The 21,740-nt window shown below is 50.6% G+C and overlaps 2 protein-coding genes across 10 annotated transcripts in view; both read left to right on the top strand.

The window, feature by feature from the left end:
• The first annotated feature begins 842 nt into the window (after nt 1–842).
• On the top strand, nt 843–9,507 carry FLYWCH2 (FLYWCH family member 2). 3 transcript variants are annotated; one of them, XM_007181609.3, is made up of 4 exons: nt 1,825–2,027; nt 6,674–6,775; nt 7,559–7,990; nt 9,197–9,507. In XM_007181609.3, the coding sequence occupies exons 3-4, from the start codon at nt 7,660–7,662 to the stop codon at nt 9,298–9,300; spliced, it is 435 nt and encodes a 144-aa protein (XP_007181671.2). In that variant the 5' UTR covers nt 1,825–2,027; nt 6,674–6,775; nt 7,559–7,659; the 3' UTR covers nt 9,301–9,507. The 3 variants fall into 3 exon arrangements, with proteins under 3 accessions (XP_007181672.2, XP_007181671.2, XP_007181670.2); XM_007181610.2 differs by lacking the exons at nt 1,825–2,027; nt 6,674–6,775 and adding an exon at nt 843–921; XM_007181608.3 differs by lacking the exon at nt 6,674–6,775 and having other exon boundaries at nt 1,826–2,027.
• An 8,230-nt stretch (nt 9,508–17,737) lies between these two features.
• FLYWCH1 (FLYWCH-type zinc finger 1) overlaps nt 17,738–21,740 on the top strand; it is a 29,665-nt gene continuing 25,662 nt past the window's right edge. For 4 of the 7 annotated variants that reach the window (XR_009005435.1, XM_007181614.2, XM_057529322.1 and 1 more), the window contains exons 1-2: nt 17,738–17,994; nt 20,118–20,232. The gene's annotated coding sequence lies outside the window, so the exon portion shown is untranslated. The remainder of the gene's footprint in view (nt 17,995–20,117; nt 20,233–21,740) is intronic. The other 3 variants (XM_007181611.2, XM_028166378.2, XM_007181613.2) reach the window with 2 other exon arrangements.

Raw genomic sequence — 21,740 nt, 5'->3', positions numbered from 1 at the left:
ATTGCTTGTCACACAGCTAGCTAATGCCAGAGCTGGGATTTGAACACAGGCATCTGACTCCAAGCTTGTGCACTTCCTTGGGGACAATCTGGCAACATGTTTAAAAAGCTCTTAAGGACTTCCCTGGTGGCACAGTGGTTAAGAATCTGCCTGCCAATGCAGGGGATAAGGGTTTGATTCCTGGTCCGGGAAGATCCCGTGTACCACAACTACTGTGCCTGCGCTCTAGAGCTTGCGAGCCACAACTACTGAGCCCTCGTGCCACAACTACTGAAGCCCGCGTGCCTAGAGCCCATGTTCCACAACAGAAGCCACCGCAATGAGAAGCCCGCGCACCACAACCAAGAGTAGCCCCCGCTCGCAACAGCTAGAGAAAGCCCGCGCGCAGCAACGAAGACCCAATGCAGACAAAAATGAATAAATAAAATAAATTTTTTAAAAACTTACCAAAAATAAAATAAAAAGCTCTTAAGACATTTGCCTTCTTTGACTCTTTTTTGAAATTTCAAGAAAGGGGATAATCAGATGTCAGGAATTTAGATACAAAGATATTTATAACATAATAAAATTAGAAACAACCAGTAGTCAGTGGATTATTATTAGATAATGGCAAATAAATTCATGAAGGCCTTTGAATGACCCTGAAGAATACCCAGGAAATGACCTGGCCCCTGGAGAAAGGACTGGAGGTCGGTGGAAGCCGTGGCTGCTGAACCGAGGGTGGTGATGAGGGATCTGCAGAGCCAGGGCGGCGGTGGCGGGGTGAGGCGGGGGAGGAGGGAGCTGGGAGCCTTTGTAGAGGCAGTTGCAGGTTCTGCTGATATTTGGACTTGAGGAGGAGGATACAGGAGAACGCGGGAGAACTGGAGGACATGGCGGATGCAGAAGATGCGGAGAACGTGGGAAATGCCTGAAGTCCAGGTCAGACAGGCCTCATGGCACCTGGACCTGCACCTGCTGGGAGCCCAGGAGCAGCTTTAGAGCAAGAGAAAGGAGGAGAAGAAGAGGGGTGTCCGGGGAGTGGTGTTTTCTAGAGAGCAGCAGCGTCTTCACTCTGCCAACGTGAGGACGTGCAGCTAGAAGACTTGGGGCTCTAGCGGGGCGAAGGGGGGCGGGCGGAGGGCTGGGGAGGGTCGCAGTGAGCGGAGGGCCCGGGGCGCCGTGCAGGAGGGGAAGCGGGTGAGAGGCAGGGCGGGCGTCAGCTCGGAGGATGCTGGGCCACTCTGATCGCCACCCGCCAAGTGTCCAGGAAAGTAGGCCCCAGGGCCCGCAGCTCCCCGTGCGGGAGCAATCCCGGTCTCCACCGCCCAGGGTGGTCAGAGAATCAGTGTGCAGTGACTGTGCTGTGAGTGGGGGCTGGACCGATGGGCGAAGGCCGGGATGATGGACGAGGGCTGGACCTGTGGCGAGGGAGGGGGGGAGCACCAATAACGAGGGAGGGACCAATGGCGAGGGCTGGACCGAGGGTCGGGGAGGGACCAACGGCAAAAATGCTGCGCCCTCAGGGATGCTGGGCGGAGCGGAATCAGTAGCTTTGATGAGCATACTGGAAGTTCTTCCCTCTGCTCGCTCAGGAGAACAACGGAGACGATCGAGGCCTTTAAACAAATGCTGTGACTTCCTCTGCGTAGAGCCGAGGTCAAACACTGGGGGAGGTCGGGTGGTCTCAGTTAAACCCACTCCCCAGACTCTAAGTCTGGCCACTTGAAGGCTGACGCTCCGCCCCCCGGGGGGCCACCGCCCAATAACGGCATGGTCCTGCCCCTTCGCGAGCCCTGGCTCCGCCCCCGCGCGGGATTGGTCAGGCCGCCAGTTCTGCCCCGCGAGGGGAAGACCCGGAGAAATCGAGTTAGCCCAAGGAATGGGCCCCCCACAAGCCCTGCTGCGCATGCTCGCTCCATGACCCCAGCTTGAGGTGACTGCCCGAACCCAGGCGGGGGCCCAAGGCACGGAGGCTGAGGGACGTGCCGCGGCTCGGTCTCCGGAGAGGGAGGGCCCCGCTGCCGTCGCCGCCCGGCCGGTGCCCGGTGAGGACGGGCCCCAGCGGATCGGGGAGGGTCTCGGGTCCCTGCCGGGCTCCTCTGGGGGTCACCAAGGGCTGCTGATGCTGGGGGGTGCCCCCCAGCTCTGCATCCCGGCGCTCAGGCAGCCTCCATGTCCTTCACCAGCGATTCAGCTCTTCTCCTCGCTCGTCCTTCCCCCAACCCACCCGACCCCAGGACTGAGCCCTCACACCCCAAGTCAGGGAGCCCCACATTGGTTTGCCTTTCCTTGACCGTGTCCGCCCCGCCCAGTACTGCCCCCGCCCTGCACCCATCCCCAGTCCCGTCCCATCCTTGTGGCTCTAGAGATGCTCGCAGGGATGGCAGTTGGAGGTCTGAGATGTTGGGGCGGGGGAGGCACTCCGGAGGCTTAGTCAGGAGGTGGCGGTAATGATGCGAGAGAAGAGAGGCGGGGAGCAGGGGCCATTTGGGCGCAGCATAGACAGGTCTAAGGACAAATTACAGTGGGTAAGGAGGAGTAAAAGTAACTAAGATTCCAAGCCATGGTGATTAGGGGAAAGGAGGTGCCATTACATGAAATTCCCACTTTGGGGAAGCTGTTCCCTGCACACTATAGAGTAACAGTTCTTGACCCATTCTGGGTCTTACTGCTGCTTTGAAAATCTCCCTGTAAGGATGTGTACCTGCATGTCTAAGTGGGTCCATCATCCCACCAGCAGCCCTCCAAGAACCACATGGGACAGCGATTATAGAAGGGGCATCTGTCAGTATCACTGGTAACGTGAAGACTTCACCTTTGCCTGCCTGCCTGCCTGCCTGCTCTTAAGAGCCCCTGTGAAGTTCACCACTACTCCCATTACATAGGTGAAACCAGCCCAGAGAGTGTAAGGGGTTGGCCTCTTAGCTGAGGATGCAGGTGTTGGTGGACATCGATGGTATTTCTCTCCCATACATATGAAGGTAATGGTAATTCTGTTAATCCATCATCAGTTGCCAGGCAATGATCCTGGCTTTCTTGTTTTTTATTTTTTGGCCACAGCATTTGTGGGATTTTAGTTCCCCAATCAGGGATTGAACCTGCGCCCTCGGCAGTGAGAGCGGGGAGTTCTAACCACTGGACCGCCAGGTAATTCCCATGATCCTGGCTTTCAGAACCTCACCATCAAGGGATTGGACCTCGTATTAGTTACCTACTGCTGCCATAACAAATTACCACAAATTTAGTGGATTAAAACAACATAGCTTTGTAAAAGTCATGCAGTGCTGGAGGTCAGAGGTCTGACATGGGCCTCACTGGGTTAAAATCAAGGTGTGGGCAGGGCTGTAACCCTTCCAGGGGACTATAGGAGAGACAGTCTGTTTCTTTGTCTTTTCTAGAGGCCTCCAGCATTCCTTGGCTCATATCCCCCTCCCTCCACCTTCAATGCCAGCAACATCGAATCTCTCCTCTTGCTGACCCTGCCTCCATCATCACACTGCTTTTTCTGACTCTTCTACCTACATTTCCTGCTTTTTAAGACCCTTGTCATTGTGATGGAACCACCTGGACAATCCAAGATAATCTCCTAGTTTAGTAACCTTCATGCCATCTGCAAACTTAATTCCCCCTTTGCCATATAAGGTAACATATTTACAGGTTCCAGGGATCAGGACCTAGACAGCTTTGGCGATGGGCAGCAGGGGGGCATTATTCTGCCTCCCAAGGTGTCTAAGAGGCTCCTGCCAGTTCTTAACATTGTGTGGTTTGGGGTTTACACTGAGCCATCTTACAATATCATGACAGCTCGTTAGGATAAATGGGTGACTGGAGACCCATAGCAATATCAAACCATCCGACTGGGGATGCAGGTGGAGGGTGTAAAGTGAGTGAAGTAAGGTAAACTATTAAGCCTTTTGATCTTTTTAATTCATTTCTGCTTCACTTCTAAAAATTCTGTTAACTCAATGAACTTTTATTGAGTAAAAATTTAATTTTCAAAATAGATGTTTTAGGCTTAAAATAGCTGCCTGTCAACTCCTCCATTCACATCTCAAAAATAAATTGCTAGAAGGTTAGGGATAAATCCAGAAAAGAGACTGATCCAGCCTGAGGGACTGTCCACCCCTGTACATGGAGTGGTGGAAAAACAGTTCAGCTATGAACTAGAAATTAGAAACTTCTTAAACAGAGGGCCCATGGCATCATCCATTTTTCACAAAGTATCAGAATCAAATAGGGTACTGGTAAAAAAAAAAAAAAAATGTAGATTCTCAGGTCCCTCTCCAGACCCATTGAGAAAGAAGTCTGGGGGTGGAAGAGTCCAGAACTGTGCATTTTTAACAAGAATTCTGGGTGATTCTTAGGTATCATGAAGTGGGGAAACCACTGATTATAGACTTAATTTCTCTATTCTCAATACATAAGTTTTATTGAGATAATTTACATACCATGCAATTCACTCACTCACAATGTACAATTCAATGGCTTTTAGTAAATTCACCAAGTTGTGCAGCCATCACCACAATCAGTTTTAGAACTTTTTCATCACCCCAGAAACCCCATACATACTAGTATTCACTCTTCACTCTTCTGGTCCCCATCCCTCCCACCCCCAGCCCTAGACAATCACAAATCTACTTTCTGTCTCTATGGATTTTTCTACTCTATAGATTTTCTATAGACTCCAGGTCATTTTATAGAAATGGAGTGTATAATATGTGATCTTTCATGACTGGCTTCTTTCACTTAGCTAATCTTTCCAAGGTTAATCCATGTCGTGGCATGAACTTTTTAAATTATCAGATAATATTCCATTGTGTGGATACATCACATTTTATTTATTCATTTATCTGTTGATGGATATTTGGGCTGTTTCACTTTTTGGCATCTATGAATAATGCTGCTGTGAATATTCATGTACAAGTTTTTATGTAGACATCGGTTTCCATTTCTCTTGGGGATACACCTAGGAGTGGAATTGCTGGGTCATATGGTAATTCTATGTTTAACCTTTTGAGAAATCATCAGACTGTTTTCCAAAGTGGCTGCACTATTTACATCCCCACCAGCAGTGTATGAGGGTTCCATTTTCTCCTCATCCTCACCAACACTTGTTATCGTCTGGGTTTTTTGTTTTGTTTTACTAGATCCATTCTAGTAGTGTGAAATAGTATCTCATTATAGTTTGATCTGCACTTCCCTCATGACTAATGATGTTGAACATCTCGTGCTTACTAGCCACTTGTATATTTTCTTTGGAGAAAGGCCTATTCAGATCCTTTGCCCATTTTAAAATTGAGTTATTTGTCTTTTTATTACTGAGTTATGTGTTCTTTATAAATTCCAGATACAAGTCCCTTATCAGATGTATGACCTGCAAAAATGTTCTCCCATCCTATGGGCTGCCTTTTAACTCTCATGATGGTGTCCTTTGACTCACAAAAGTTTTAAATTTCGATGAAGTCAAATTTTTGTGTTTCTTTTTTGGTTACCTGTACTTTTAGTGTCATACTGAAGAAAGCTTTGCCTAATCCAAGGTCAGGAAGATTTACTCTTTTCTTTTTTTTTTAAGAGTTTTATCACTAGCTCTCATAATTAAGTCTATGATCATTTAGAGTTAATTATTTGTATATGATGTGAGAAAGGGGTCCAGCCACCTGGAGTTTCATCCCTGGACCACAGAGGTGTGGGCTGCTGGCCAGGGTTGTGTACCAGGCCAATCAGAGTATGGGGGCAGGGTCCTGTGGGTGGGGCTTCCCACCATAACCCTTTCCTGCCCAGAGTGGTTCTCTGGGGGGGTGGGTGGGGAGGCAGTGTCTTTTCTGCTGGGCCCCATGTCCCCCCAGGTCCCAGGTACCACCATGTTGCCTGCCCTGTGGGACAGGATGGGCAGAGCTGGGAAGGAGCACATGGGAGGAGTAGGGGTTGGCTTAGCCAGGGGCTGGACCAGGGACAGGAGGGATAATGAGACATCAATCCCAGGGGTGCCTGTGGTCAGGTGACTTGCTACCAGGAAGCATTTACCTGAGGCTACACCCCCTGGAGGTGGGGGTCCTCCTCTGTCGCAGTTGGGAGGTCTCTGCTTTCGTGTCTAGTTGTCAGGTCTCTGCTTTCATGTCTAGTTGACTGAGAAGGGGAGCTTGCAGGGGACAAGGCACCCCAACCATGCACTGGCCTTGCACCTCAGGCTCCTCTCATGGATGAAGGGGTCTTGGAAGACTTTGGGGTGCGGGGCATGGACACCTCAAGCCATGTGCATTGGAGGGGCCCAGAGAAACACAACTGAAAGCCAGGTTGGAGAAACAGGTCTAGGGGGTAAGAGTGTACAGGCCTTGGTGCTGCCTGAGTCCTGGACAGGGAGGGTGAGATGTCTGCCAAGGCAGCAATCTTGTTTCTGGGCTAAACTGGAAACTGAGAAAGACCCTGCCATCTGCCCACCACCCAATCACCCCCAACAGACAAAACAGCTAGCCCACACTGATGCCCCAGAGCCCTGGTCTCCAGGCCAGCACTGCCCCTGTCATCCATTTTTTTCTTTTCTTTTCTTTTTTTTTTGGCCATGCCGTGTGGCTTGTGGGATCTTAGTTCCCTGACCAGGGATTGAACCCGGGCCCCCGGCAGTGAAAGTGCAGAGTCCTAACCATTGGACCACCAGGGAATTCCCTGTCATCCATCCTTTCTGCTTCTCTAGACCAGAAGCCAGGGAGCCCTCAATGACAACAGATTCTCTGGACACCTCCACAGCCCTGTCCCCACTCAGCTGAGGCAGAGCCAGCACCAGCTCAGACACAAGGTCGCTGCCCTCGTGGGGCCCTGGCATCCCCTAGCACTGGGTGCCCCGGGGCCTCTTGCCTGGGATGGGGGATGGATCTAGTTGTGAATCCAGAGAGTCCCTCCTCCCAGGGCCAGGCTCCTCCTTTGGGGTCTGCAGTGTGCCAGCAGGGCCCCAGCCCATGCTCCCAGTGACACAGTGTCAGGGTGAAGGGCACCAGGCATTCTGGGAGGGTTGGTGACCTGAGCTCATGTCCCCAAAGTGCTTTTCCCCAACGCCTGGTGCTCAGGAAGACCGGTTCCTGTTATCCTGGACGAGGTACCCCAGGTGCTGTGCGGGGCGGGCTCTGGACCCACCTCGACTGGACTCCCAGCTCTGCTTTCATGGCTGCATGCCTCAGTGTCCTCATCTGTAACCTGGGTCAATGAGAAAGATCAACTTTCATAATGTGGGGCTGAAGGTTAAATGGAAAAACCTGTGGAAGCACTTCACCCCGTGCTCAGCACCTGTGGGCCTGGATTCCTAGTAGCTCACAGCTGTCAGCACCTTGGTCACCCCAGTAGCCCCTTGAGAGCCCTGTTTTGGGCACATTTTGTAGATGGGAAAGTGAGGTTTGACTGGGGGAAGTGACGGACTCAAGGCTACCAGGAGAGTAGAAGCACCAGCCCAGGGTTCTCTGGCTCCATTCAGGTCCTTCCCCGGGGGCACCGAGGCAGCCCCATCTGCCCCAACCTCCAGCCCAGATTCTTCCTGAACCCAGGTCCAAGGGCACCTCCACTAATGGGATTTTGCCTCCTGCCTTAGGACGGAGCCCTTGGACTGCTGGGTTCCTTCCAGGGAGGTGGAGGAGAAATCCATCTGCTGGGGCCTGAGCGTGGCCTGGGGGCCAGGCCATCGTTCCCGGAATGCCCCTGCCCGAGCCCAGTGAGCAGGAGGGCGAGAGCGTGAAGGCCAGCCAGGAACCCTCCCCTGAGTCCCCTGAGCCGGGCACAGATGTCGTCCCCGCAGCCCCCAGGAAGCCCAGGAAGTTCTCCAAACTGGTGCTGCTGACGGCCTCCAAGGACAGTGCCAAAGTGGCGGGGGCCAAGCGCAAAGGAGTGCACTGTATCATGTCCCTGGGGGTGCCCGGCCCCGCCACCCTTGCCAAAGCCCTCCTCAAGATCCATCCCGAGGCTCAGCGGGCCATCGAGGCCGCCCCCCAGGAGCCTGAGCAAAAACGCAGCAAGCTGGACACAGGTGAGGCCCCAGACCAGCAAGCAGGGCGAGAGCAGGACCTTCCTGGGGCCGAAGTCCCCTGTCACCTGGGCAGCCAGGGGGACAGCAGGCTCGGCTGGCTCAGGGGAGTATGTGTGTGCTGTGAACATTTCTGCGTGCATCTACATTATCTCAGTGTGAATCTCTGAGTGTCTGTAGGCCTCCGTGTGTGTGTGTGTGTGTGTGTGTGTGTGTGTGTGTGTGTCTCTAAGGTTCTGTCTCCCTATGTGTGTATTTGCCTAGGAGAATAAGTTTGTATGGGTTTTTGTATGTCTGTGTTCCTGGGCCTATTTCTCTCCGTGTCTACTCTTATGTGTTTACCTATTTATGTCTTTCTTTTTCATGAGATGGGGGCATCCCCAGCCACAGGCCTAGAGTTCTCAGGCAACCCGAGGGACACCTCAGGCTCCATCGCCTGCTGGAGTCAGGGACCCCGGAGCCTGAAGGCCCCTCTGCAGTGGGCCTGGCTCACCCTTGAGCCCTTCCACTGGCCTGTTCTGCTCCAAGTGCCTCCTCATGTCCACCTGCCTCTGCCCAGTGCAGAGAGTGTTCTGTCCTCACGACCTGTGTGGAGGCAGGGCTCAGAAGGGCCAAGTCACCACCCTGAGGCCACCAGCTAGCTCACTGGAAAGGATGGGGGGGCCCCCTCTGGCTCAGAGCCCATTCTTCCAGCTGAGCTGGGTGGGACAGGCCATTTCTACCCCACCTGAGACCTCTGCTCACTTCTCAGATCAGGCGGGCTCTGGGGCCATATGGACCCCACCCCATATGGCACCTTTGTGAGAATCAGGACAAAGTCACCCTTCCTCAGACGGAGAGATGAAGAACGGAACAAGGGCTGCAGCTCGGCCCCATGGGCTCCCCTGGGCAGGTGCTCATGGGCAGTCAACACCTCTCAACCTGCCCTTCCGTCTTTACCTCCAGACCTGTCCACAGCCCTCTCCACCTCCTGCCCCGTCCTGGGCCAGGCAGTGGGGAGGGAGCAGCAGCTTCCTGATGCTCAGCCCAGATTTGGCCCAAAGTTTCCTGGAAACAGCCTCTGTGTCCCTGGGCCAGTGGCCTTTGGGAGCATGTCTCTGGAGTCAGCAATCCCCGCCCCTGCTCTGGCAGCTGGGACCCCCAGGTTTGCCCCCCACCCCTTCCCCCTTTTCCTTTGACAACAGCCTGACCCACACCCTTCTCTTCCAGACGGAAAAGAAGACGGAAGGTTGGCAGGACAGCCTGCCCCCAGTCCCTTGGTGGATGGGGAGGAGTCCACCATGGGCCCCATCGTGTCCAGGGAGGACCCGTAGCCCGGTTCCTGACAACCGAGGGTGCAATCTGGCTGGGTCAGTGAACTTGGCTGCAACTTCTACACGTTCCACTGGGCTTCTGCCTGGGGCCCAGCCGCTGACTGATTTTCACTTTCAACATTGTAATCTTTTTCTGATCAAGCATAATTTACTTTTGTAAGCAGAAAAAATAAAATAAAAAGAGAATAAAAGAAGCTGTACACTAGATCCCACCATGGATAGGTTTTTAAAATTCCATGATTCTGGGTCCTTTGAGGTCCCAGCTCCAACCCCCACCCCCTTGCTCCTGGGCCTCCCCAACCCTCACCAGCCCTTACCTGGCCCTGCTCCAGGGCTTCCTGGCCTGGGCCATCTCTCAGGCCCAGGAGGGCTCTCCAGTGGCCTCCATCCCCCAGGGCCTCACACCCTGGGCCTCCTCAGCCTGGAAAACCCGACCACTGACTCAGAGACTAGGTGGAGTCTCTGAGGTTTTCACTTTCTGCTGCCTTTGGTGTCCAACCCTGAACCCCTGGGAAGCCGATCCTGCCCCTCTCTGGCTCTCCTTCCAGGGCCAGTTCCCAAGAGGCCTCAGCCTGCTTCTTCCTGCTGGACACTCAGAAAGGCCACCTCCTCCAGGGAGTCACACAGGACTGACAGCCTCTGTGCACAGGGACCCTGATGTCCATGGCAGCCCAAGGTTCTGCTGAGGAGGTGAGCCTGCGGTGTGAGGGGGCACGCCTGACAGAAGTGTATTGTGCCCCTGCCGTGTTCCTTCTGGGTGGTTTGGGGGCTGAGGGAGATTCCTGGGAGCCTGAGCCCCTCCTCAGGTCCCCTGGGTGCTGCCCTGCTGGAGGAAAAGATGAAGAAACACCGTTCCCCTCCTTCAACAATAAGTCGGGGTCCCCTGAGAAAAGGCATTGGCCTCAAATTGCTTCAGCCCACGTGGTCCTCATCATTTGAAAACTGCCTTTGGGCAAAAGGAAATGGATTATTTTTTAAAAGTAGAGTTTAGAGGACTTACGTTTTCAAACATTTTCCAAATTTAATCAGTATCTGTTGACTCCCTCTTGGGAAAAGTGAGTTACGCAGCACATCCTCAGCGCCCAACTCTCCAGTTTGCTGTGATTTTTATAGCATGGTTGTCTGTAATATTTATATTCTGTAACCATAACTTTAAAAGTTCTTTTGTCTGAATTCTATATTTAAATAGATTCCCATCCCCCACAAGATTTCTCCTTTCCTGAGGCTCTGAGTCATCCTGGAGGGCTGGTTCTGTCAGTTGAGGAGACCGCCTGAGGGCTTGCTCTGGTTTAACATTTGGTAGTGGAGGAGGCATGGAGTAGAGGAGGTGGGGAGAGGGGCCGGCCAGCCTCGACCCCTGCCACTCAGCCTGGACTCCAGGCAGTCCTGGCCTGGGCAGGGCCACTGCGGGTGTCCACTCCCCTGCATTTTGCTGTGGCACCATCGACCCCTTCCGCAGCTGCCATGGGAGCCTGGGGGTGGGGGTGGCACTCGGGTCCCCAGTGAGGGGGCCTGGTTGACTAGGTGGCCCCCGGAGGCTGGGTGGGGGAACAGGAAGGGTGCACCTCCCTCCGGGGGCTCAAGCGGCCTATGGTGCCTGTCATCTGCCTGGAGGGTGGGAAGCACTGCCAAGCCAGGCAGGGAGCTCATACACTGGATCCAGAGGTGTTAAGCTTTTCTTATTTTTTAAATTTTGAAACATTTCGAACTCCCATAAAAGTTGAAGGAGCATGCAGGGAGCACCACGTATCCCTCACCTAGATTCACCCTCCCTCTCCCTCCCAGTCCTGCCGCTTTCTTGCCCCTTCACTTCTTGAGGACCTTAATGTCTGCCCAGAGCAGGGTACACAGGACCTAGTGGTAAACAGGTCACAGCCCCAGCCTCCCAGAGGTAGACAGGAGACACAGAACTTCCTGCTGATGAGTGCATGAAATCTGGGGCTAAGGGCTGCCCAGGAGAGGACCAGGAGCTCCTCAGCATATGACAGGGGCCTGAGGAAGCCCCATGGAGGGAGCTGAAAGGTGAAGAGGGCGGGCTTGGGAGGAGCAAGCCCAGACAGAGTAGGACAGGAAGACCACGAGGCAGGAATGGTTGGCAGAGGCTACTGGCCCAGGGCCTTGAGGCCACAGGTGGGTTCCAGGCTCATCACGGGTAGTAGGAGGTTGGGACAGATTTATGAAGAGGAGGAATGTGGTCAGTGTCGTTTTACAAAACTCCCCTGGTGCCCTGAGGAGAACAGACTGGAGGGGGTCCAAAGTGGGAGCGGAGAGGCTGGTGAGGGCACCACCACAGCCCGGGGGAGAGAAAAGGGAGGGGAGATGGGAGATGCTAGAAGGGGAAGGAGAAGGGCTCAGTGATGGGTGGTCTCTTTCGGGGGACAGGGTTTGAGGGAGGACTGGCCTGCCCAGCCCGGGATGACAGTGCCACCCACCAGGAGGAGAATCCAAGGGGAGAAGGGAGCTGGGGGGCAAGTGGCCCTTCCAGTTCACACAGTTGGCATCCTGCTGGACGGGTGTGTTCCTGTCGGTCATGAGTGGTTCCCACCAGTGTCAACGGAGCAGAAAACCCTCAGAAGTGGCAGACTGATACCAGTTCTGGGTCTCTGCACTCAGTGAGTGGGTGGGTAGGGGCATTAATTATGATGGGGATAAAAAGTAAATGGGATGACTACTGTACACTTATTTTTTAAGTATTTATTTATTTGGCTGCACTGGGTCTTCGTTGCGGCACATGGGCTCCTCAGTTGTGGCATGAATGTGGGATCTAGTTCCCCGACCAGGGATAGAACCCAGTCTCCCTGCATTGGGAGCGCAGCGTCTTATCCACTACGCCACCAGGAAAGTCCCTACACTTACTTTTTAAAAATATCTTGCATTGGTCTTTCCTTCAAGCTAAAAAAAAAAAAAAAAAAAAAGGCAATTCATGGTCATGAAAATAAACAGAAAATACTGATTATGAAAAAATATTACAAAATCTACAGTAATTCCACCATCTAGAGATAAGTCTATGATAAATATTTTTATATTCAGAAAATTGGGGTGATAAAGTGCCTTTTTTTTTTTTTTTTTTTTTGCCGCACTGCGTGGCTTGCGGGATTTTAGTTCCGGACCAGAGATCGAACCTGGACCCCGGCAATGAAAGCACGGAGTCCTAACCACTGGACCACCAGGGAATTCCCTACTTTTTTTTTCTAAATGTATTACAAATGTCTCTCCAGCGTCCATTTTACAACGTACCACTACAGGGGTGGGTGATCATTTATCCAACCAGTCCTGATTGTTGGACGTATCCCAATTGTTTCTAGGTTGGTAACAATCCTTTCAAAAGCCTTGGGTGAGATTCCTGCACACGGGGTGGACACAGCCACTATCATTCCACCCGCGGCCCGTGAATACCCGGCTCTCAGGTATCCTTGGCAACATCCGGTAATATCATTAAGAAGAAAATATTGATAACGCCCCCCGCTTCATCTTGTGTGCACAACCTCTGCGTGTTTTTTCCTGGAGGTTGCATTTTCCTTGGTTAGCTTGGAGAGCTGGTCCAGGCACGTCCACCCCCCGCCCCCCGCCCCCGCAACCCCCGCCGCCGCCAGGCTCAATGTGGCTGATTCTCCTGGAGGCCGGGAGGAGGCGCGCGCGGACGCCGTCAGGCCCAGCAGATTCCGGACGCCCACCCAGGCCCTTTGAGGCCCGGGCACCGGCTCTAACTTGTCTTCTGCAGGGGCCAGGGAGGATTCCTCAGTGACAATCCGGCAGATGGCCGGCTATCCGAAGAATGCGGGTGAGATCCTTACTCCTTGTCATCCTATCCTCAAACAGACACTCCAACACAAGTCGCAGCCCCTCCTCCTCCCTGTCTGATTGCCCCACAGCAAGTACCTCTTCTAAGAGACCATGTGACTCATTGTTTATTATTATCTATTGCTTCTCCCCAACCCACCCCCCTTAACGTAAGCTCAACGCCACCACGGCAGGGGTCTTTGTGGACTTGGGCCCCTAAGGTGCCCAGGGTGGAGACCTGGCAGGGGAGCGGGCGGAGAGGCGCAGGGTGCGGATGGGGTACGGCACTCGGAGCCCAGGCAGGGGCAGAGGTGCGGGGACCCAGAGCGCGCAGTCGGAGTTGGGCGGAGCGTAGGTGCGAGAGGAAGGCGCGGAGGATGAGGCAGTGGGAGGTGGAGGACTGAAAACAAGGATGGGAAAGGGGGCGGGAGAACGCGGGAAGGAGGGGATTCGACGGAGGATGCGGAGAATGTGGAAATGCGGAGCGGGCGGGGGACCAGGGCAGGAGGGCCCCATGGGACCTGGACCTGCACCTGCCTGGAGCCCAGGGGCAGGGGGGCGGCGGGGACTTCCAGCAGCAGCTTTAGAGCGACAGGAGGAAGGCGGAGGGGAGGGGTGTCAGGGTAGTGGCGTTTTCTAGAGAGGAGCAGCGTCTTCACTCTGCCAACTGGGAGACTGGGGGCTCCGGGTGGCCAAAGCAGGGCAGGCGGAGGGAGGAGCCCGCGGGGCTGCGGAGGGTCGCGGTGAGCGGAGGGCCCGGGGCGCCCTGCAGGAGGGGAGGCAGGGGCGTCGTCGCGCCTGGACAGGAGAGAGGCAGGGCGGGTGTCCGCTCGGAGGATGCTGGGCCGCTCCGGTCGCCACCCGCCAAGTGTCCAGGAAAGCAGCCCCCAGGCCCCGCAGCTCCCCGCGCCAGAGCAATCCCGGTCCCCACCGCGCAGGGTGATCAGAGAATAAGTGTGCAGTGATCGTGCGCTGTGAGTGGGGGCTGGACCGATGGGCGAGGGCTGGATAGATGGGCAAGGGTTGGACCAGTGCAGAAAAAGATGCTTTCCCCTCACGGAATCCCCTCAAAGAGGCAGATTTTTTTTTTTTTGTCTGACGTTTTATTTTTGACATAATTTCACACCTACAGAAAAACTGCAAGTGTACAAAGCATTCCCATATACTTTTCACCCAGGTTCCCCAAAAGTTAGGAATGAAGCCAGCCACAGCAGCCACAGTGAAATTTAGAAACGTGTCCACAACTTCTGAGCCCGCGTGCCGCAACTACTGAAGCCCGCGCGCCTAGAGACCGTGCTCCGCAACAAGAGAAGCCACCACGATGAGAAGCCCACACACCACAATGAAGCGTGGCCCCCGCTCGCCACTAGAGAAAGCCCTCACGCAGCAACGAAGACCCAACGCAGCCAAAACTAAATTAATTAATTTTAAAAATGCTTAAATTTTTTTTTTCTTCAAATTGAGTTTGAGGATTCTTCTGGTTAGAAATTCTATATCGGATCATGTGATCTGAAAAACGTTTAAATGTTTCCCCTGAATTTATATGATGTATTATGATGGAAAAAAATGAGATCTGGGCATCTTATAAAATACATTTGTCAAAAAAAAAAAAAAAGAAACTAGTGTCTAATAGGAAAATAACTAAACTATGTAGCCAGCCATATGTAAATAGGGTTATAATATTGGGGGGGGGAGTTTTACAATATACAGTTAGGTGGAAAAAGCAGGAATACTTGAAAATAATTGCCATGGAGTGTGTTTGCAATGATGTAAAATTTAAAAGAGAGATTCATTTTCAAAAAGATTGACAAGAAAGATGACAACTGGAAACTCAAGGGACCCAAAACAAAAGGGAAAGAACGAAGTTGGAGAATTCACACTCTCTGATTTCAAAATTTACCGCAAAGCAACAGTAATTGAGTCAGTGTGGTGCTGGCACAAAATAAACACAGACCCATGGATAGAATTGAGAGTCCAGAAATAAACCCTCACATTTATGGTTAATTGTTTTTCAACAGGGGAGCCAAAATAATCACAGAGAGGAAAGAACAGTCTTTTCAACAAATGGCACAACTCAGATATCCATATGCAAAAGAATGAAATCAGAGCCCTACTTTGCCCATTTAAAAAAAAAAAAAAAAAAAAAGACACAACTCAAAATGGGTCTAAGTCCCAAATGTAAGAACTAAACTATAAAACTTTTTAGAATACATACAGGTAAATCTTTGTGAACTTGGATTAGGCAGTGATTTCTTAGATGTGACATCAAAAGCACAAACAACAAAAGAAAAAACAGATAAATTGGACATCATCAAAATTAAGAACTTTTGTGCTTCAAAGGACACCATCTTAACTGGGAGCAATAAAGTGAAAAGACAACCCACAGAATGGGAGAAAGTTTTTGTAAATCATATATCTAACAACGGACATGTATCTAGAATATAAATATAAAGAATTTTTAGTCTTAATAATAAAATGACAACTCAATTTTAAAATGGGCAAAGGATCTGAATAGACATTTCTCCAAAGAAGATATGCAAATGTCAAATAAGCACTTGAGAAGAGGATCAACATCATTAGCCATCAGGGAAATGCAAATCAAAACCACAGTGAAATGCCACTTCATATCCATTAGCATGGTTATAATCAGAAAGACCGATAATAACAACTGCTGACAGGGATGTGGAGAAATTGGAACCCTTACACACTGCTGGTGAGAATGTAAAATGGAGCAGACCCTGTGGAAAACAATCTAGCAATTCCTCAAATGGTTAAACATCGACCCAGCAAATCCAATCCCAGGTGTATCCCCAAAAGAATTGAAAACATCTGTCCACACAAATTTGCACATAATGTTCACAGCAGCATTAGTCATAGTAGCCAAAAAGTGGAAAATATGCAAACGTCAGTCAACAGATGAATGGATAAACAAATTGGGGTATATCCATACAGTGCAATACTATTTGATGATAAAAAGAATGAAATACTACTGGCATGCTACAACATGGATGGACTCTGAAAACACTATGCTAAGTGAAAGAAGCCAGACACAGAAGATATATGATTGTATGATTCCATTTAAATGAAATGTCCAGAATATACAAATCTATAGAGACAGAAAGATTAATAGTTGCTTAGCATGGGAGGATGGGGGACTTGGGGGTGATCGCTAAAGGTTTCTTTTGGAGTGATGAAATTGTTCTAAAACTGAGTGTGGTGATGTCCGCATCTCTGTGAATCTATTAAAAACCATTCAATTGGTACACTTTAAATGGGTGAACTGTATGGTATGTGAGTTATAGCCAATAAATCTGTTACCAAAAGATACAATAATAAATCCTTTATGTGTTAGCATAACAGATTTTTATGAAAATCACTATATTTTCCAAAACAAAGAAATTTTATGAGAATGGCGTAGTTCTACTTTTTTTTTTTTTTTTTTTTTGCAAATCTCTTTAATGTAGGCTTAATGGAGGACTACAGGTTCTCATCTGTGCTTTGGCATTCAACCTGTTACACGTCATGTAAACTTTGGAATATCCCACAGTGACTTCCAGGAACCCCAGACTACACTTTGAGGACCATTTGTCTATTGTAAAATTCATATTTTTCCTCTTGCAATTAAAAAATGTATTGTGGGGAAATATGTACTTTGGGAATATGTAAGTACTAGTTCCTTGTTAAACTTTCACCCTCCGGTCTTAGCGGCCACTGATAATTTTTGCCCGAATCAATTACTACTTACGATGGTCGCCAAAGGGTGATTTTCCGCATCCTTCCTTCTGCATTTATTAGTTGGCATTCTACTGTAAAAGCTTTCCCATCTCCCCATTTACTTATTTACATCACTATCGATCATGGCTTCTTATTTTACTCAGTTATAATCTGTTATTATCATTATTTAGTTTGAATCAAATTGGCCCAGCTTTGGGGTAGGTCATTTTAAAGTTTCTATGAAGTCCATAGGAAATTTCCTTCCGCTGGCTAACGAAAGTGACGGGCCTAATGATGCATTTAAATGATCGCTTCCGTAGTAAGTCAGAAAGAGAAAAACAAATATCGTATATTAACGCATATACGTGGAACCTAGAAAAATGGCACAGATGAAACGGTTTGCCTGGCAGAAATAGAGACACAGATGTAGAGAACAAACGTATGGACACCAAGGGGGGAAAGTGGCAGAGGGGTGGGGGGGTGGTGGTGGTGGGATGAATTGGGAGATTGGGATTGACATATATACACTAATATGTATAAAACAGATAACTAATAAGAACCTGCTGTATAAAAAATAAATAAAATAAAATTTTTTTAAAAATGACCGCTTCCGCTCAGTGAGCTCAGAGTCAAATCCTGGATCAGGTCTGGGGGTCTCAAGCCCCCCAACTCTCTTCTCTGAGGGTCCACCGCCCCGGAGGCCCTCTTCCCCGCCCCCAAGCCCGCCGTCCAAGCCTCAGGTCAGATCAAAGCTCGGTCCCCGGCTGCCGCCGCCCAATCCTGGGCTTGCCCCGCCTCTTTCGCCAGCCCTGGCCCCGCCTCCCAGGGCCAATTGGTCCGGCCGCCAGCTAGGCACCGCGCACGGAAGACCCGGAGAAGAGGAGTTTGCCCAAAGAATGGGCTCACCGCGGCCCCGCTGCGCATGCTTGCTAGGAACCCTCTAGTGCGCTCCTAGAGGCCGGCTTCCCCGCGGGGCGGTGCGCGCTCCCTACGGCCAGCGGGGCGGCGCGCGCGGCACGGGGCTCGCTCCCGAGAGGGCAGGTGGGGGCGGGGATTGGGCACCCGGGTTGCGGTGGCCGGAGGGGCCTGGGCCGCGAGGTCGGCGCCTGTGGCTGCGGCGGCCCGAGGCCAGAGGACCCACCGCGGCTCGGTCTCCGGAGAGGGAGGGCCCCGCTGCCGTCGCCGCCCGGCCGGTGCCCGGTGAGGACGGGCCCCAGCGGGTCAGGGAGGGTCTCGGGTCACTCGGCGTGGCCGCGCCCCCAGCTGGGCTCTCCCGGGGGTCCCCAGGACTGCTGATGCTGAGGAGGGGGGTGTCCCCGGACTCTGCGTCCCGGCGCTCAGGCCGCCTCCTTGTCCTTCACCTGCGGTTCGCAGCCTCCTTTCTCCTCGCTCCTCCTCACCCCCCTCCACCCACCCGACCCCGGGACTGAGCCCTGACACCCCAAGTCAGAGAGCCCCACATGGGTTTGCCTTTCCTTGACCGTGTCCGCTCCACCCAGTACTGCCCCCGCCCTGGCATCCACCCCAGCCCCATCCAGTCTTTGTGCCTCTGGAGGTCCCAGTGACCTTGCACTTTTTGCTGTTGTTACACCTGCTTCCACTGCTGAATATGTAGATTACCTGTTGGGGCTTTCAAACTTTTTTGACTCAACCTACAGTGAGAAATATATTTTACACGCCTGTAGATGCAGATTACTGAGCGATAAGTTTAAAGGGAGATTTTTAGCCCAACCTCACATGACGCAGCCAGATCTACTCGACGTGGGTTCTAATTCCAACCTATCCTATCCTGTCCTGTCCTGTCCTATTCTATTCTATTCTGTTCTTTCCATTCCAAAAGTCTGTTGCTAACCCATTAAACTGATTTCAGGACCTAATGAGTCTGACCACAGTTTGAAGCCCTTGCTTTAACGACCAGTCTTTCACTTCCGTTACCCCTTGCCTTTGGAGGATGCAGAGGTCTAATAACAGATAATCACGTGTAAACTTCAATTCCAAAGAAAGGGTATATTTTTATTATTTTGACATTAATGCTTTTCGGGGCCAAAATCATCTCCAGGACTTGGTGCGATTCAGGCAGGTTTACCTTGTTCCTCTTCCCAAAAGCTCCTAGTCGGACTTGGGGAAGAGTTTGTATGTGGAGGCTAGATTATAGAGCGTTTATAACGGAGATGGACACTACTTTATTGGAGAGGGAAATGTTTCAGCTTTAGGAACTCAGCACTGCGTAGGGAGAATCGGAACAGCCGGATGCCGGGCAGAAAAGCCATTTAGGAGGTGGTGGGTATCGAAGCCCTGAGGTAATGTGGGGTGGGAAGGCGTGGAAGATGGTGTGACCAGGTGCCCAGAGATGTGAGGACGAATTAGGGCTAATATGGGAGGCGTGGAAATAGCCACGATTGTGCTCTAGGGGGGTTGGGGGATCTGGGGCTGCAAGTACTATTAGCTGGAATCTCCCTTTCTGTGTCCTCTGCCTCTAAGTTGCTTTGGGGCAGTGGTGTCAAGGGACATGCAGCAATGTTGGTTGCCAGGATTTGGTGGCTGCTACTGGCATCTCACAGGCAGAGGCCAGGGATGCTGCTAAACATCCTTCATTTCACGGGACAACCCCCCATAACAAAGAATTATCTGGTGCAAAATGTCAGTGGTGCCGAGGTTGAGAAGCCCTGCTTTGGAATAGAAATTTTATTTTATTTTATTTTATTTATTTATTTTTGGCTGCCTTGGGTCTTCATTGCTGCGGGCGGGCTTTCTCTAGTTGCGGTGAGCAGGGGCTACTCTTTGTTGCGGTGCGCGGGCTTCTCATTGCAGTGGCTTCTCTTGTTGTGGAGCACTGGCTCTAGGCGCGTGAGTTCAGTAGTTGTGGCGCACGGGCTTAGTTGCTCCGCGGCATGTGGGATCTTCCCGGACCAGGGCTCAAACCCTGTCCCCTGCACTGGCAGGCGGATTCCTAACCACTGCGCCACCAGGAAAGTCCCTGGAATAGAATTCTTAATCTTTAGGGAGATCACTGCCACCTTCACCTCTCCCAGGACTAATGCCTGTATGCACACTCAGAGACTTTGCACATAATGGTAGGAGGGTCCATGAGCCAATCAGTGTGCACCTCTAATTTTCATAGCTTGCTGGGGGTGGGGGGCGGGGCAGCTTTTGGAATCATCCAGGAGCTTTTTCAAACATCAGGATATTCGCTCCTCCCCCTTCCACTATTCAGAACCTCTGCTGGGCCTGGACAAAGTATTCCTTGTTCTTACATGATGATTCACAGTTTATGGAAGAATTTCACATACAGTGTCTCATTTGTCACTTTTCCTGTTTCACAGATGAAATCAGCCCAGAGAAGTGATGGGATTTGCCCCAGGTCTCCCACCCAGCAAGTCAGCGCTAACGACGGGTGTTGGCGGACAGTGATGGTGGTTCTCACTCTTGTGTACGAAGGTAATTCTGTTGATCCGCCATCAGCTGCTGAGCAAGGCTCTGCCTTTCAGGATCTTAGGGCTTGGACCTACTGGTGTCTGAGAGGCACCTAACAGTTTGTAATATTGTGTGTGTCTTGGGTGTTGGGTTTATTAGAGCAGGCAGTCTGAGTATTGCACTCAGATTGCTCTGTACCTCAATTTTGGGGGGAGGAGAAGCAGCATAAGAGAGTGACCAACTGTAAACTGTGAGGCTCTCCTACTTTCCATTTACATCTGCCTGACTTAAAAATATTCTAGCCAACTCAATAAATCTTTACTGAGTAAAAATGGAATATTATGAAAAAACACGTTAGGGCCCAAATATTTACCTCAAAACAATGATCATCCAAAAATTAAAAAATACATTTAAATCCACCTAGAACAAATATATAAATGTATTGCAAATAGAAGTTTCATAAAATAATGCTCACTTCTGTTACACACAATGCAGATTGGTTATTTCCTATGTAATTTTTTAAATTGCTGCCTGGAACCCAAAGATTATAAGACCAATGACCAGGGAGATTTGAAAAGCAGAGGCTTAGACCAAAACAAAGAAAATAAAACTCTTTCATACAGATACTAAATGAACACGTGTGCAAGCTTTTACTTAACTCATCAATCGAGGAACCGGTAAGATCTTACAACCAGTTTGCAGGAGAATCCAAAAAAGATTCTGAAAGACTGTAGATTAGGAATATTAACATGAATGTGCAAATGGAGGCAAAACCGGAGAAATTACTTACTTATCTGTATTTATTTACATGGCAAGAAAGAGAGAACATGTCTACAGAATAGAATTATTTTACCTTGTTCCGTTATCTGTGCAGAGTTGCAGAAGTAGCTCAAAGGCAACAACAGGCTAGAATCGTATAACCTGAAAGGCTGTGTTCTAGACAAAACCCAGTTCTCCATTGAAACACAAATTTTCCCTACGGCCTCATAATCTCAATGAAAGATATTTTTTGCATGAAATAAGGCTGGTCCAGTAAGATTGGGCCTGATTATTTACATAGGTGCAGCAGGCATGCTAATTCACCTCGTAGGCCTTCTTGAGTTTGTTTTGCTGGAAGTCTCTGTGAGGAACCTCAGACTGGATTTTTAAAAGTCTGGTATTTGTTATCCCAAGGTACTAAAGCCGTGCCCAACGAGCTTTCTCCCCCAGATTTCACCTGTGCTACTTAAAATTCGGACAAATTCCACTCTTCTTGAGGTCCCCAAAACATCTTAAGGTGTCTGAAACTTGTTAACTTGGTATTAAAGGATCCTTTAAAAGGATGCAATCATGACTCTCCCACCGATATAAAATAAATAAATGTTAATGATTCTGTTTAATGCATTAATGAGGGAACCTGTACAGTGTGACAGATTAAACGAGGTGATGTATGTGAAACACTTCATGTGTTGCCCTGCATAAAGAAAACCTCAAATCCTTATTAAGTTGGTCACTTAGCCTCTGGCCACCTAACCTCAAGGGCATCTATTCCA

This window comes from Balaenoptera acutorostrata, chromosome 15 (assembly GCF_949987535.1).
Source record: "Balaenoptera acutorostrata chromosome 15, mBalAcu1.1, whole genome shotgun sequence".
In the NCBI taxonomy this organism is placed as follows: Eukaryota; Metazoa; Chordata; class Mammalia; order Artiodactyla; family Balaenopteridae; genus Balaenoptera; species Balaenoptera acutorostrata.
Note: the sequence above shows the minus strand (reverse complement) of the source record. Positions and strands in the feature narration are given on the sequence as shown.

Bases quoted from the DNA above. Each gene is read 5' to 3' on its own strand.
- FLYWCH2 (XM_007181610.2), top strand. From the start codon at position 7,660: ATGCCCCTGCCCGAGCCCAGTGAGCAGGAGGGCGAGAGCGTGAAGGCC. The intron at 7,991-9,196 runs GTGAGGCCCCAG...CTTCTCTTCCAG, and splicing joins ACGCAGCAAGCTGGACACAG to ACGGAAAAGAAGACGGAAGG.